The 16,164-nt window shown below is 38.1% G+C and overlaps 3 protein-coding genes across 5 annotated transcripts; all 3 read right to left on the bottom strand.

Annotated features, from left to right (window-relative positions):
* Positions 1–164: 164 nt before the first annotated feature.
* LOC135167616 (transcription elongation factor SPT5-like) lies at positions 165–4,166 on the bottom strand. Its single transcript, XM_064130974.1, has 2 exons — positions 804–4,166; positions 165–538 (listed from the first exon to the last, which is right to left on the bottom strand). Exons 1-2 carry the CDS (start codon positions 3,903–3,905, stop codon positions 299–301), a joined length of 3,342 nt encoding a protein of 1,113 aa, XP_063987044.1. The 5' UTR covers positions 3,906–4,166; the 3' UTR covers positions 165–298.
* Positions 4,167–4,605: 439 nt separating this feature from the next.
* Positions 4,606–8,396, bottom strand: LOC135167630 (SPARC). 2 transcript variants are annotated; one of them, XM_064131008.1, is made up of 6 exons: positions 8,236–8,396; positions 6,714–6,797; positions 6,378–6,563; positions 6,071–6,289; positions 5,422–5,772; positions 4,606–5,312 (listed from the first exon to the last, which is right to left on the bottom strand). In XM_064131008.1, the coding sequence occupies exons 2-6, from the start codon at positions 6,783–6,785 to the stop codon at positions 5,262–5,264; spliced, it is 879 nt and encodes a 292-aa protein (XP_063987078.1). In that variant the 5' UTR covers positions 6,786–6,797; positions 8,236–8,396; the 3' UTR covers positions 4,606–5,261. The 2 variants fall into 2 exon arrangements, with proteins under 2 accessions (XP_063987078.1, XP_063987079.1); XM_064131009.1 differs by having other exon boundaries at positions 8,241–8,382.
* A 1,214-nt stretch (positions 8,397–9,610) lies between these two features.
* On the bottom strand, positions 9,611–15,707 carry LOC135167621 (ras GTPase-activating protein-binding protein 1). 2 transcript variants are annotated; one of them, XM_064130985.1, is made up of 4 exons: positions 15,150–15,707; positions 14,106–14,259; positions 12,483–14,029; positions 9,611–12,239 (listed from the first exon to the last, which is right to left on the bottom strand). In XM_064130985.1, the coding sequence occupies exons 2-4, from the start codon at positions 14,201–14,203 to the stop codon at positions 12,100–12,102; spliced, it is 1,785 nt and encodes a 594-aa protein (XP_063987055.1). In that variant the 5' UTR covers positions 14,204–14,259; positions 15,150–15,707; the 3' UTR covers positions 9,611–12,099. The 2 variants fall into 2 exon arrangements, with proteins under 2 accessions (XP_063987055.1, XP_063987056.1); XM_064130986.1 differs by lacking the exon at positions 15,150–15,707 and adding an exon at positions 14,818–14,970.
* Positions 15,708–16,164: the final 457 nt, after the last annotated feature.

The raw sequence follows: 16,164 nt of genomic DNA, 5'->3' as shown, positions 1-16,164 counted from the left end.
ATTATTTTTCGATTAATATTAATATTTATTCAAACTGGTTTTTTACAGAGAAATTACCTGATTTCAACTTCTAACATTTGAAATTTTGAAACAAATTTTTCTTTTTATTATGAGGAGAAAAATTTGACTTATTCTGTTGAAAGTAGTGAAAAAAGAGCAAGAGATTGTATTATCATATTTCTAATATTTATTTGACTAATAAAATACAAGGTGGATCACGACAGATTATAAAGCTATATTTCACAGATTTATACGATTAAATCACTGGGATAACATACAAACGTTTAAACACAAATTATTATGGTGGGGTTTTCATTTTACAGAGATATCTCAACTGCAACATTTTCAACTCTCCAGTGGTAAGTTTAACAACACCCTCCTGGGTGTCAATAGACAAAAGAGTGCCAACAGCCTCACGTTCTTCACCAAGAACGACCTTCACTCTATCACCGTGGGTGGGTACGACTGGTTCTAATTGCTCGCAAACCAGATTCACGACACGATCTTCAGCGGGTAGAAATACAGCGCACATTCCACCCTGTATCATTGATAAGTATAAATTCATTAAATTTCACAGTAAATTCTTTACAATTTATTTATTGATTTTTTTTTTCACCCGTTCTACAGAAACATAATTTGTATAATACATGTTTTCATCAAGAGCTATTTGTTAAGAAAGCGTCAGAAAAATGCCATAACGTCTTATGAGCTGTATTTTAATTTGTTCCTTCACCATTTGGGAATAATTAATATCGATAGATATGTGAAACACACATACATTTATCAATGAGTAAATAACTTACAGATATTCCCCGTATGATCCCTTGTTGTCCAGCGAGTGCAGGATCCTGATGTGAATCTCTAATTCTCACTTCGATATCTACAGTGTGCCATTCGGTATTCCCCATGATTCCCCCACTAATTGCAGTATCCAAACCAGCCCCCGGTGTCTGTGGATTGTAAGGACTACCAACGGCTCCAGGAGTCATTGGGCTGTAACTCATGGGGGAGGGAGAGGGAAAGACTCCGTGTGGACTGGTGGTGTAGCCAGTCCCCGATGGAGAGGGCGTAGCAACGTATCCGACAGGACTGGGGCTAGCAGTAGCACTGGCAACGGGACTGGGACTAGGCTGATAAGGACTGTAGCTCTGCTCAGAGCCATACATAGTGCCAGGTGTTTGGGGAGTGAAGGGCCCCCCCGTGGCTGGATAACCCGGTGCATAACCCGGTGAGCCACCATCCTCAATGCTGTAATTATCAAAATCGTTATTCCTTGCCGGAGTATTGGTGACCGTTGGATCCCACGCCCCCGACTGGCCAGGTGTTCGTGAACCATCGTGCGAGGGAGTCATAGAGCCGTAATGAGGTGTTCTAGAGCCATTCTCGTACATTGGAGTTTGTGATCCATGCATGGGCGTTTTGGATCCATCTCTGGCATACATTGGTGTCTGTCCACCAGTGGAGTAAGCTGGTGTACGACTGTAGGAGCTGAATCCCCCTTCTTTGGTTTGAACACCGATATTGGCAATGTGCGATCTATTAACGGAGATTGTTTGACACATGGAGTGGAGTTCAACCCTAACAGTACTCTCATTAGCATCAATGACGATGCCGACATTACCCTTGTACGGGCCCCCTGTGATTTTAATAGTCGTACTAATGAGCTCGCGATCACGACGCGGACCAGCACCTCGGCCACGACCCCTACTACCACCACCGCATCCAATGCCACCGCCCCGTGTAAAACCACCGCTTGGATGTATTGGAGAACTGATTCTCGGTGACATGGAACCCAACAACGGAGAAATTGCGGATACAGCTTTGGTACCACCAGCCAATTGAAGATATCTCGTTTTGCAGACGAAAATTCCCCCATTATCTACATACATTCGTGAATGTACAAATGCAAAACTTCGATAGAGATGTTTAATTTCACCATCTCTACCGGTATGCGGCCCATCAACGACCTTAACTATATCCTTTTTACGAATTTCATTTTGCTGATGATCAAGGGCAAATGTATTGCGATTCTCTCGCCTCTTGGTCAATTCCTGTGGCCTCTTCTGCACAACTTTACCGTCATTCTGCAGTACATGGAAATTTTCACGCTCAAGACGAACAATAACGCCAACAGTTTGCTTATCAACATCAACAAGATCGCCCCACTGAAACTGTCCAAGCCTGTCAACTCCAGTTGCTACATCTGAACACAGTTGCAAGTCCCTGGGCAGTACTTCTAACTCGTGCATTGATAGATCTGAGAATAGTACCACACGATTCTGTTCAACTCTGACAATCAATCCAGTATCACCCTCATACCTTCCAGCAACAACTTTCACATGATCTCCCATCTTGAAATATTTCCTCAGCTCATTGGATTGGAACTCCAGGGGTTCATTGAGTTCTTCGTGCTTAGGCAGGACCATGATCATATTGCCATCGATCGATACAATTTTCCCCTGGAGATTCATTAACTCACCCTCACAGACTTCAACATTGTCCCCGGTACTAAATGAGTGACTAATAGCAACATCATCCTTTCCAATAGCTCCATTTGTTCCACTCAACTCAATGTCAATACCCTCAGGTGCCTCTTCAAATTTCTCGAGCTCGGACAATGTTGGCTTTACTCCATCAGCAATGATCGCACTAGTCGTAAAATTCTTGTACAAAAATCCTTTACGACTGTATCGATTACCCTCAAATATAAGAAAATCACCGTCGCTAGTTACCTCTCCCCCAATAGCGCGAATAGCCTCAGGGTCGAATGGTTTTGCTGGTGGCCGTCTCTTTTTCTTTCTTTTGAGAGCCTCGCTCTCAGATTGTGCAGTTCTCAAAGCTCCTCGAGGCCTAGTGTAATCAATTCTCGGCAATAGCTTTAGATAAACCTGATTCTGTCCTAAATCGACATAATCAACCTGGGCTATATCATCTTTGTAGATTCCCCTCTTGAGTCTCACCCATTGTTTAGCCTTCAATCCTGTTTGCTCCTTGACAACTCTAAGTACATCAGTCATCTCTTTGATAGGCACCATCTGCTGCTTCCAAATACCCATTCTAAGATTACCAACGCTTTCAATTGCCGATTTAACATGAGGCTGTTTATACGCCTCAATGTAAATATAACCCTTGACCCCCTCAGGTGCTACCACTGATTTTATCTGAAGTGGCTCATTGGTAAATTGATAAGTCAAAAATTTTCGCATTAGCAGCAGTACAGTGGCCTTCTCCTCGCCAATTCTACATTTAACCATCCACAAGTTGGGATCCTTAACCCCGGGCAAAAGTGTCTGCTGGGTTATCTCATCCCCCATATCTTCACCCCCATCACCAAAGTGTCTAGCTGCAACAGACTCATCTGCATATTTCTTTCTCAGATATTCTTCAATCTCATCTTCTTTCTGGGAGTCCCAAAGATTGGTTCCACGCCTACGGCCCTCAATCTCCCTGGCTGTTGGCCCCAGCTCGTCCACCTCATTGCCAACAATTCCAATCTCTTGTGCCCCCTCCTCCCACTCTTCATCATCCTCGACGTCATCATCAACCTCAGCCTCATCATCGATAAAGCCACAGATTCTGTCCTTTTTCTTTTTCTTTCTTGGTCGCTCATCCTCATCATCCTCTTCCTCCTCACTGTCAAGGTCCTCGCCCTCAGGTTCGGAGGGCTCCTCTTCCTCCTCATCATCACCACCGGATTTTGCCTCCTCAGCCTCGTCTTCTCGCACTCGATCAGAACCTGATGCTGAGTTTGATCGTGAACGCGAGTGACTCTGAGATCTGGAACGATTTGGTGAAACCGATATTCCACTCCCTGACTTGAGGGACTGATTATCCTCCACTTCACTGTCAGACACTCCATGATCGCTCTCCGAACCCGAGTAATTTCCCTCTTTTGATATTGGCATTCTTCCACTGTGCAGATCTTCTACTACTGAATATTATTTCAACATCAATTACTCACAATTTGTTTTCATCACTGCGCCATCGATTGCCCCCTCCCCCCTTCTCTACTTCCACCCAGAGTACTGATTCTCGTCATTGATAAGCGTTATCACGAAAATTTGCACTAATGTATTCCATTACCTGATCACAAATGCTTTGTTGTGACGATAACAATCGAGTTGAATAACAACATTGAATTGATAGTGTCGCCATATTGAATTGATAATGTCGGGGCATACTGCGTTGCGCGTAGAATGACAGTGCGTGGGCGGGGGAGGGGGCTCTATTTAGAACATAATTCAGAGCATGCGCCAAGTGTCAGTGCCATTGGTGCAAGGGATGACAGCGGTAAAATGGTCATTCGAATGAGCTAAGATTTTTCAAAGATGATTTTATATTCTTACGCGGGATGGGGGTGGAGCAACAGGTTTTACGGAATTGCAGACTTGCTTGGAGGTATTTTTTTTCTTGTTCAAAAAGGTTCCAATGATTTTTATGGTCTTTTGGCCGAAGGATGTGAGAAGCGACAGATTGGGAAACAAGGAGTGCAGTTTTGATACTCAGAACGATTACATCTTGACAGTGCATAGGTAATTCGGGAATTGAGGAGACAAATATTAGGAGAGGAATATTAGGATAGTAAATAACATCCATCAAAGACAATTGTTCTTCTTGTTACTCTTTATTAACAGAAATAACTGCTGAATAATAAAAACCATTAGATATTAACGAGGAAAAAAACCAAGACTATATATGTCAATTATATCCAGTACGGAGTTGAATGAAAAATTGGGATTTTGTCTAAAGATGAAAAACTTCAATATTCCATGGACTGCATGATTATTAACGTGAACAATGTTACTGACGAAGACGGCAAAACAGCTGGTAAAAGATGTTTATATGGACGTCGTTTCCTGCTAAATTTTCCAAGAATATCTCCGAATTTAATGGCAGGAGTAAAATTTTTATAATAAACTTTTTACAGGGCGCTTTAAATGCAATAAAAAAGGTTATGATCTAAAGTTTGCAGATTACATTATTTTTCAAGGTCTTTACTGAATACTTATGGATTTTTGAGTAAAATCGAGCAGACTTGCCACCGTTCTAATTAATTTTTCTTTGAGATCAATTATGGGTGAAAATTTTTGATTTCGAAAAACTGAAGAATCTATAGAAACAAAAATTATAAACAAAAAAAAAATACTCAAATTTCATTCAATGGAATATTCTTGACAACAAACTCCTCCTAAAATTAATGTAATTCATCTTCTTTTTTTTTAGTCACTATTATTGTTCCATTACGATCCTCAGAGGATGTTCTAATCAAGATTAGTCCCTACAATCTCATCGCATTTATCATCCAAATCCCCCTAGAAAAAAAAAGAAAACCGAATAAATGACTGCAAGCAAATAAAAACATTACTCAATTGTAATTACAAAATTAAACAAAAATTGTAAATAAAAAATTAATTTAATTACCTCTTCCAATTGAAGACATTTTCCCCACTCAACGAGGGTTATTTTATGATCATTATCAGCATCACAACCGTCCAAGAACGGCGCAATACAGTGCTCCAAAGCCATGAGGGGTGCACGAATGGGAAAGAGTTCGTGACGTGAAATGGCGCGATCGTGTGGATGTCCATCAAGATCGCACCATTTCCAGATAGCGGCATTAGTCCAGCGTAGAGTAAAATTAGTCTCGGCTTCACGCTGCATTTTTAGGTAGTGAGACGGTAGCTCCTGACGATCTGCTAAATCGCGCATTATATTGAAGAGCCAGTCTCGCATACGCCTGGGAAAATCGAGCATATCGTCCTCTTTGCACATCTGTTGAGGGAATTCATGGGAAATTTGATTGATTTCGATTTCATCCACTATTAATTAAATAAAAAGGTTTTTTGTTTTTTGACATAAAGCGTTGTGTTAATCCCGATAATGAATAATTTCACACAAAAACATCAAAAAATGATTTTCATTTCAATAGAGACGACAATTTTCTGCAGCAGCGATTTTCTCACAAGTTATGTCGTCGACATCATTCACGATCGAAATAATGATATATTTATCGATCGTTTTTTTTTCTTTTTGTCAATAACTAAAAAAACAGAAAAGGATAATTTTTTACCGGCATCTGACGACATTCTCCATAATATTCAATATGGACATGCTGATACTCTACTCCACGGCATCTAGAGTCACTAGTATCGCAGAAACATCGAGCCTGATAAACCTCACAGTCACTTCCAAAGGTTTCATTATAATTTGTGCAGACCTTTCGCCTGGGATCAATCTCCTCGTCACACGACTCCACACATACACACTCAGCTGTACCCATTTCAGTTGACTACAATTAATCCTTCCAATTAATTCTCCTCGTAATTATCCACGAATACATTGATGGTAAAAAAACCCTATTTTTTACTCTAACCAACCTTGCAAATACGTCCAGCTCCACAGTGCTTCTCCATGCATGGATCAACTAACATTGGCTCCTTCTTCTTCTGCAATGACTCTACACTTTCGCTCTCTACAGCCTCGTCTGCCTCCAGCATGTTCATCACTTCCTGCTGAAACGGAGATTCTGTTGTCGTTGTCCGGCGACGACTCTTTCTTCTCCTCTAATTAGTATAACCATTATTTTAATTAATTTCATTTTATACGAGTACTTCAACTTTAATAGGCAATCAATTTTTCAAAAAAAAATTAGTTGAATAATGAAAACATTAGAAATTAATTATGAAAAAAAAAATTGTAAATTCATTACTCACTTCTGCTGATATATCAGTGATGAGTGCCCCCACGAGCACAACAATCACCATCAACTGCAGCTTTATTCCCATTGTGGAGATCGTCTGACGATGTGTAGGAACAATTAGTTAGATTTATAAATGTCTGATGCAATTTTCAGAGCTACATAAAAGTGACAAGCATTATCTTGATTTTTTTCATGGCATTAGTTTTAAGCCAGTCATCTTCATATAAATCATATTGCCCCATCTGTTCTGCATTAATAACTGCCCTCAATTGAGTTATGCAAGTCCTTCTTATTCGATGACCCATTTCATTAATTATTCCGTTATTATGTCCTTAATATGTACAATAGACAGGAAAAATGGTGTAAAGAAACTGCAATTTAGTCAAATAAAATTGTGTGTCTCATCCAGAATCATGATCATCCTATTTTCATAAACTGTTGCATGAAATATAAGAATATATGTGGGCTTCATTTGGCGTATGAATACAATCCACCCACGTTAAAAGCCACGTAGCAGTTCAGGACACCAACAAAAGCACAAATGCAAGACCGTAGAGCATATGCCGAGCGTTTAATATCGCGCATCAACACTATTTACAAAACCACGCCGTTCAACGATTTTACCATTCACTAGATTTATTCATCGTAACTGATACTAAAAACTAGCGCAATATCATAAGTGTATATTTTATCGGTGGTACTGCTTTTGTCGTTTTAAGCGATGACACACTTCCCTACCCAACTAATTCTACAATTTTCGTTTGGGTTTAAATTGCCCTCTCAATTCACCGAGGCTAAAACATTCTGAGAATTGATACTAAACTATCTCCAATCAATTTTATAGGACAAATAGAAGCTTGAAGCTTGATTAAATGATTTCACTGACTATTTGGCGTAATTTATCGCATAAATAAATCTTTATTCATTTTTTTTCGTTAGTTTTATTAATTCTCAAGAATATTTAAATATATTTCTAGCAAAAAAGAAGTAATAGTAAAACGTAGGATATTCTATTTTTATTTATCAATATAAACAAGGATGATCAGGGTGTCTGAGGCACTTTAAAATAAAAAATACAAATGAAATTAAATTTTTCTGAGGATAAAAATTCCTTGGGCTCTTGACTTTATTTTTTTCCAGCGTGATAGAATTCGTTTTTGTGTATAATGTTACGATAGAAAAGAGTGAAAAGAATATTTTTATAAGAATCTAATCACTTTATAAATGTTAATTAAAGCAACATAAGATGACTATGTATCACATATGATCTGCGTTGCAATTGGAAAACAAACAGGAATTCTGTATTTTTTTTTCATCTGAATAACTCTCAAACCTTTTTATATTCAATTACTCATTACAAAACTATTGAGTTGAACAAAAATTTTGAGTAATTAAGAGACAATCGTCTGAAATCAGTCCGTCATTTTAAATAAATAAAGCCCGTAAAAGCGAAGAAATTCTATTGCCATGTAATTGATTTATCGTTTTATCGGTAGAAATAGAAAATGCTTTTGTCATACAAAATATTTGCTCACCTTGCCTCTGGTATTGATTGTTATTCTCGTATGAACGATGGGAGAAAATTGTTGCTAAATGTTCGGTAGATCAGTGTCGACTGCGTACTGGATTTAGCCCTCTAGTCTGGACCACAGCATCCAAGTGATCTCATAGCAGCCTACGCTACCCCATTCTGATCTTTCCACCATATGTGTTACACTATCGCCTTCAGCATTTTTCTTCTCATTCCTCCGATTCTCCTTCGCCGTTTCTCTGTATGAGTTTCAATTTCAACTTTCAGATTAACGTAGCAAATTTCCAACGAATCGCTCAGACTTTCACCGAATTTTACCATTCTGTTTCTGAAAATACCCTTTTTTGATAAGGATATTTTAATAATTAATGACAGCAAGTAAAAAAACTTAAAATTTGAAAAGCACATTATAAATCTGACAATTTAATAAAGTAAATAACTACTTTTGGTAGTAAGACAGGTATATTATACTAAATGCAAAAAGTTACAATACATTTGACGTTTTGTTGTTATTTGTAATTTTCTCATTCACTCTTTTTTTTCGTTATGGCTCAACACATATATTGTTATGCGTATTTTTAAATAGTGTCGCCACCAGACCGAAATATAAGAAAAAAAAAATTGAAACGAGTCAGAATGAAAATATGTCGTATATTCTACAAAAATTCACAACTTAAATGTATCACCATTGTAATGCTCCTCTATTAGTTGTTATAAATAATTGCATCGTGTTTTTTTTTCATTCAGTTTTCTTGACTTTTCCATTTTTTTTGTAGTTTCTCATTTTTCTCATTACGTTACCAATTTTTTACTCTAAGTTGAAGGAACAATCGAAATTTTTCGTTTCTTCTTTTTTTTTCTCCCATGAATAGATGGAATAAAAAATTACCAGTCCCGAGAGGTCAGAAGTCCTCACTTGTTATTATGTACTTCAATCAGAGTAATCACTTAGTATTAAACCCAAAAACATGAGATTGAGATGCTTTTATTAAATTTAATCTCAATCACAATTTCTTTACCTTTGATTTTTTTTTTTTGTTAAAATCCAGACACTTTAATAATTAATTCATAATTGTTTTGCTGTGAGCCTCTTTCATAGCATCTTTTTCATTTAATTCCCTGATTTTTTTAGTTTACAGTGAATTTTACTGACTCTGTGTTAATTAATTATTTGGTTAAGATAAATGCAAGGATCTGGAGCTTAGAAAGAGGCCAAATTATTTCTCATATCAATTTGCATTTTATTTATTTCGTATCATAAAACCATAGGCCAGGATAATCGTATTCTGAATCGCTAATCCCTCACAATCGCAATAACGGGTACAGAATCATTGACACGTTATTTTATTACCAATATGAAAGTGAAAATTAGTGAAAGATGGAGGAAAAACTCATGATTTTTTATTTATTAATGGTTGAACGTTTTCTCCATACTATTTGACTAATGATTGACTCTATGATTCAATTAATTTATTTATCACTCCATAATTTACATGATCGAATAAAAACTTGCCAAGATCTTCAAATTGTCCAGTAATTTTAATCATTAGTTTTATTATCTTTCAATCATGAGATATATATATATATTTTTTTTTCATTAATTTTCCATGAATTTATTACTCTGTAGCTACGTATTATCACAGTTATAAGAATAAGCAAGATTCACGCTATTCCCTGGATCAATTTGAAGACAAATTTCGCATTTTTTTGAAAATTTTTTATTCGTTCATTTAGTTATTTTCTGATAAAGTGGAGTGAAATAAAAATTTAATCATCCCTACCTCCTGACCACGTGGTTCCGTCTGAATGGATTCATTCAATTGAACTCTATCAGTCTTGACTCAGTGACGATCTAATACACCATTCCACGTTCTCCTATCCCCTATTTTATTTTTTAATCTGTTGATCCTAATAATCTGACATTTTTTGCAGTAATTTTTTTAATTAATTTCTTTCTATCAAATGTTGGAGTAGAATAGGCACTCTGGTTACGCATTCAAATGTTTCGATAATGGAGAATAATAACGCTCAATTCACTGTGTGCACATGTACTATTATGGTATTTATACAATACAATATTCGTCTAAATTTTATCACAAAAAAAACCCTTCATCATCAACTGGTTGTATTGTGTTATATGAAAATAAGAATAAGCATAAGAATTAATTTATTAATAAACAGGTAATGGAGACATAGAAGGAATTAAAAATGCATGGATAATAACATATTCAGTAGTAACCCCACTATTTGATTTCTCCTCCATGTTTACAACCAGTCAATGATATCAATATTTTTATCTTATGCTTGCAATTCAAAAGAATTACGTTTAGTGATGGGATTTCATTGCGATTGTGGGGGGATATTTTGTTTCGATTTTTTGTTGAATTTTTTTAAAAATAATATCTTCATTGGTAGAGTGCGATTGCTTGGCAATTATTTCATGATACTAATTTCATGATGATATAGAAAGTATTATTTACGTTTCACGTTTCATAATTTCATTGAAAAAATTGGAAGGCTAGAGTTCCGATAAACCCTTTCGTAAAAATGTAGAATTTTGAGTTGAAAGAGAGGAAAAATGGCGAGACCAGCTGCTGTGTCTAAGGATTATGTTTCTATTTTTTTTGTTTTCTTTTTAGTTAATTATGTCTCAATCGATACCGGTCGATTGATCTCGGCAGTTCGAAGCAGGATTCACCATCCAATTTATCAATTCAAAAAAATTCTTCATGTCCTCTTCAAGTAATCATGAAAAAGCCGTAGAGCTACTGAAGATATTTAAATCAACGAGCTATTTTACCAAATATTCCGATCATTTAAATACCTCTGGTTATTAACACTCTAAAGGTGCAATGATTCTCTACGTTGATTAAAACGAGTTAAGCCTAGTTTCCCGTGACTCATCATTCTGTATCTTAGTTTTTTCTAATTATGGCTTGACTTTGTTTTGCGACTTAATTATTTATTTTTTGTTACATCAAGAACACTTTCTGCTTTCTTATTTGTTTCAAAGCAAAGTTATATGTTGACCATTTCAGTCGTAAAGTGGTAAAATTGCAGTTGAATTAAAAATTTTATGGATGACAATTCGACGTTTCACCACTCCACCACCGATTTGTTGCTGGAGTGGTAATTAAAATAAAGATATTGACAAAGTGAGTGTCATTGGCACGTGATCTGAATCGGGAATGTTGCAAATATTTTTCGGTCCATCACTATTCATCAAAGCCTTGGCAATTTATATTTAGTAACTAGTCAGGGAAATCACTCTGAAACTTTTCATTTCAATGGCCACAAAAACAAATAAAATAGTACGTTGTAATCCACATGATGTTGATGATGGTCGGACGATGTGGGGGGGGGGGCGTGGTAGTGAAACTAGAATATAACTATAAAATGGGAGAGTGTAAACAAGAGTGGGGGTTGATGCACGGGGCCTCAGAAGGCAGAAGCAATTGGTTGATGAGGTGTGAACAATAGGTTTTTTTTTTTTTTCTATAAATTTAAGAGTTTATTTTAGTCGCTTGGCGACAAATAACTGCATGATAATCGATTGATTGAGCTGTGGGAGATATTCCGAAAACCCGAGGCACAATTTCGGAGTGAGACAGTGGCGTTCTCACTTCAAAGAAACAGAAGGAAAAAAACTTATTTCGATTACACATTCGTCAACGATTAAGTTTTTTTTTATGATCATTAGATTACTAGTGTCCTTGTCTCTGCCGTGTATTATCGTTTATTAATCCGTCCAACGGCATCAACTTTATACTCTTCTTTTGTATTTTGTTTTGTTGATTTTTATCTGGAAGGGGTAATAATTGGCGTCTTATATTCCACATTGGAAAGAAAAGAGAGTGCCGGGTTAGTTTTAACGGCGATTTTGATAAGCTGCACTGCCCATGTTGTTCTGTTGCCTCATTCCACCTCGACCACCGTCTCCACGTTGGAATCCACCGCGACTACCTCTTGACCCATGTGGGGGTCCTCTCATCGGCCCACCAGGTCCACCTGTAAGTTTATCACGCGTTAATTAGTATTAATTGGCTAATCGATGGAATTTTTAGTGGATTTCGTTGGGTTTCATTTTCTTAATTATTTAATTTTTAATAAGTATCTTTTAACAATACATCACAAAATATATTCAATGACTAAAAAAAGCACAATAATATCCTAGTGTAATTAAGATATGATCATGATGATGATGATGATTATAATTATTATTATTATTATTATTCATCTTTTCATAATTACCTGGGCCACGCTGTTGTGGTCCCCCCATAGAAGATCTCATATTTCCAGCATCCCCCTGATTCGATCGCATATTATCCCCAGGTCCCCTCAATTTATTCTTCTTTTCTTCGATATTGAGCTTAAGACCACTGTCATCAGGATAGAGAATAGGAAGTGCATCTAGAACCTTTTGGACGACATTGGCATCCTCAAACGTGACAAAACCATAATTAGGCACTCGTGCAGAGTTATTTTGTCCCTGTGGACCTTTACCCCTGTCATTGGGCTTGCAATGAATGTGCAAATCAACTACTTTCCCGTATCTCTCAAAGATTTTTCTAAGCTCGTTCTCAGTTGCCTGATGAGGTACATTACCAACGAACAATTGGTGATGATCGGGCCACTCTCTACGTCCACGATTGTCCTTTTGTGGTGGGCCAGCACGAGGTGGACGTTGCTGTTGGGGCAGTGATGGTGGCTGCTGCTGGGTCTGATTAGTCATTCGATGAATTTGCGTTGGACCGGAAGACATGATACCTGAAGAAACTGCCGTAGAGCTCACTATCTTTACTCCCATACCACGATCATCACTGGGTATTGTCATGGGTGGAGGTGACATGGATAATTTCGATACTTGTGGACTGTGGCCAGGGATAACATTGGATCGAACTGTACGTGCGTAGGACCTCTGTTTGTTGGCATTGGTAGTAACATTGTGATCGACTTCAGGCTCGACAGATGAATTCTGAAAATTCTCATTCTCCTGCTGCTCGTTCGTTTCGTCAGGGCGGATTTCCTCGTCAGTTGACTGCGCCACTTGCTGTACTGACTCGGTCGTTGTGCTCTCCTGATCCTGGGGAAACGGCTCTTGTGCTGACTCGGTTATGTACTGGTGTTGAGTTGGGGGCTGTTGGGGTGGGGCCAGTGATGGCTGGCTGATTAGGGGTGCCTCCTCGTGGACACTTCCATTGATAACTGGTTGAATACCAGGGTGTACCTGTGGCTGGGTGGGAGGTGGATAGTAGATCTGCTGCTGGGGAGGTGCTATTCCTGGCTGCTGAGTCGGAACGAGGTTAGTATGGGTCTGCTGCTGCTGCTGCTGCTGCTGCTGCTGCTGTTGGTCTCCAACATTCTGCACTGTCGATGGGTGGTGGCTGTCGTCCTCCTCCGCCTCGGAACGGCCCTCACCACCATCACGCTCATTACCTTCACCCAAACCCGTCTCACTCTCCAATTCACCTTCCTCTTCGTCTAGGAAGCCTAGATCTTGGTAACGGAAAATGTCGTTGTGGACATAGTACGTTTTTGGAGCCTGCGCTGCCAATACAAAAGTTTGGGTGAAACGACGCATTGGTTGACCTGCGTTTGAAAGCTCGCCTGTCACCTGAACAACAACGCCATCACCGAGGGTAGCCTGAGAGTCGACCTGAGTAATTTTGGCATGACAATCGCAGAAATTGAGTTGCTGAATCTTCTGGTGAATCTCTTTCTGTCCAATTGCCGGAATAATCTCACGATCAGTTGTACACAGACCTCCATGGAGAAACGATGAATTGTTGCTGTAGAATCTTAAAAGAGCAAATAAACGAGTTATTAACCGACTCGCTGGGAAATTAATCCAGAAAAATGTCGAGTCAAGGTTACCTGTGTAGATGAATTGGTGCCTGATTGAGCAACGTATAGTATTGCCGGACAAACTCACGACCGACAGACTGAGCTGAGGGGGTCGCCTCCATGACCATCTCCTTCTATCACCTTGATGTTACGACTAACACACGAATAATATCCTCGCCAATTTCTGCAAAGTTCAATAACTTATCTATTACTGTTGGTTCCCACTTTTGTCACAGAGACTGGCTTCTCAATATAAACATGCGAAAATAAATCTTCAATTGAACTTTTTTCTAATATTTCATGCAATTAAATCCTCATAAAATGATTCTCACAATTCATCCTAAGAAATATTTGGATATACCAGAGAATGATTAAGTCATATTTCAGATAACAACATCTTAATTAAAAAACATATATTTTAATAAATGATTCAATAGTTAAACAAAAATCGCAAATTAGTTGATAAAGTCATAAACAATTTTTCCAAACAATATTTCTCATAATTCGTTTAATGTGTAGAATTAATTCACACAAAATGAAAGGCACAGAATAATTTTTGAAATCAATAGAATCTCCCAGAAATCATTAAAATGAATCTAACTACAACGAAGCCTCCTCGCGTGTGTCTAAAACTCGAGGCACATGGCGAAATTTTTTTCCCGAGTCTCTATGCGCACACACAGCCTTTAGCCACTTCCCTTAACTAGCCCTCCTAATAACCGCAAATACTCCAATCACTTACCCTCGTGCACCCTTTCACAAAAAATTCAATACCAAAGATATAAAAATTTTGTGGATTACAGCGTATTAAATCACCTCGCGAGACTGAGAAAACCTTCAGGGACCGCCCGGCGCAAGCATGGCGATTTTTTGGACGCGCCGGAGCGCCAAAATCCCCAGGATCTCCTCCAAATTTGTTCTATTCGACTAAAATTCCCGAGGACCCCGTCGTTTTTTCCGTCCTCAGCGCCCAATTCCCACAATCTCAATTGTAACAAACATTATCGAGAGTTCCCAAACCATTTTCTCTATCAAATGCCCGAAAAAAATCACTGAATCTTAAGCTAAACTCACCCTTTGGCGTATCTCCTCACGAAATCTCTCTCTCCCTCGAGTATCAGAGATGTCCAGCGTCGGAATGTCGGTTAGATGCGAGTTTGGATTCTCGAAAAAAAAAAACGAGAGCTCAAAATATTCTCCCTTCGAAAAATGGATCAAACAACACAAATTCAGTCTGTCTTCACTAACCCCCTACGACTCAATCGTAAGCAAAAAATGTACAACCTCCCAACGATTAAAACGTATATCTCTAAAAAATGTATTCAATACAAAAATTAATGTACAAACATTAATTCTATCCTCTATTTCAGAGTTTGGTACTTGATTACTGAGAAAGGGCGATGTTGAATAGTTAGGATTTGTTTCTGTTCGGTCTGTGTTGCTCAAAAAAAAAAAAAGTCAACCGCGTAGGAGCACTCGTGGTATCAGCACACAGCGAAACCCTACCACACTGGAATTATAAAGCGTATGAGCCGGTAAAATACACGGGGATAATTGAAAGGGATTGTTGGCTAACTTCGGGATATTTGTGTTCCTAAAATGAATTTCGCCATTTTGTAGTGAGCTTGGATTCGTCCTCTGGTGGATGGCGTGAGGAACTAAAGGTCGATTTCCAACGATGTTCATGACTTCTTTCATTTTCATGGTATTTTTATTCATGCATTTAAATGGCTTCACCAGGTGGAATACATTGAAACCATCGACTTTTATAACCTTATAGTTTTGCTATTCCTTCTTTGTTTTCAACTTATCAGCATTAACATTGTACTACGAGATGGGATTGGTAAAACCAATGTATGTCGGTTGATTAGCTACTCAAATTCAATACTTCCCTCTTTTCTTACTTTTGACTATAATAATTTATAATTTATCTATAGCTAGAGTTCTTCTAAACAATCACCTCTATCAATTTAGAGTATGCTTTCGATGGTTCACTACTCCTAATGCTTTTGTTATTTTAGGGCGTTATCATGATCAACTATTTAGGGGTAAATTAACCTTTCGCCACTGGTGTATCTTCTACTCACCT

The sequence above is a fragment of the Diachasmimorpha longicaudata genome, chromosome 11 (genome assembly GCF_034640455.1).
Source record: "Diachasmimorpha longicaudata isolate KC_UGA_2023 chromosome 11, iyDiaLong2, whole genome shotgun sequence".
Classification (NCBI taxonomy): domain Eukaryota; kingdom Metazoa; phylum Arthropoda; class Insecta; order Hymenoptera; family Braconidae; genus Diachasmimorpha; species Diachasmimorpha longicaudata.
The sequence above is the reverse complement of the archived record's forward strand: the minus strand, read 5'-3'. Positions and strand labels throughout refer to the sequence as shown.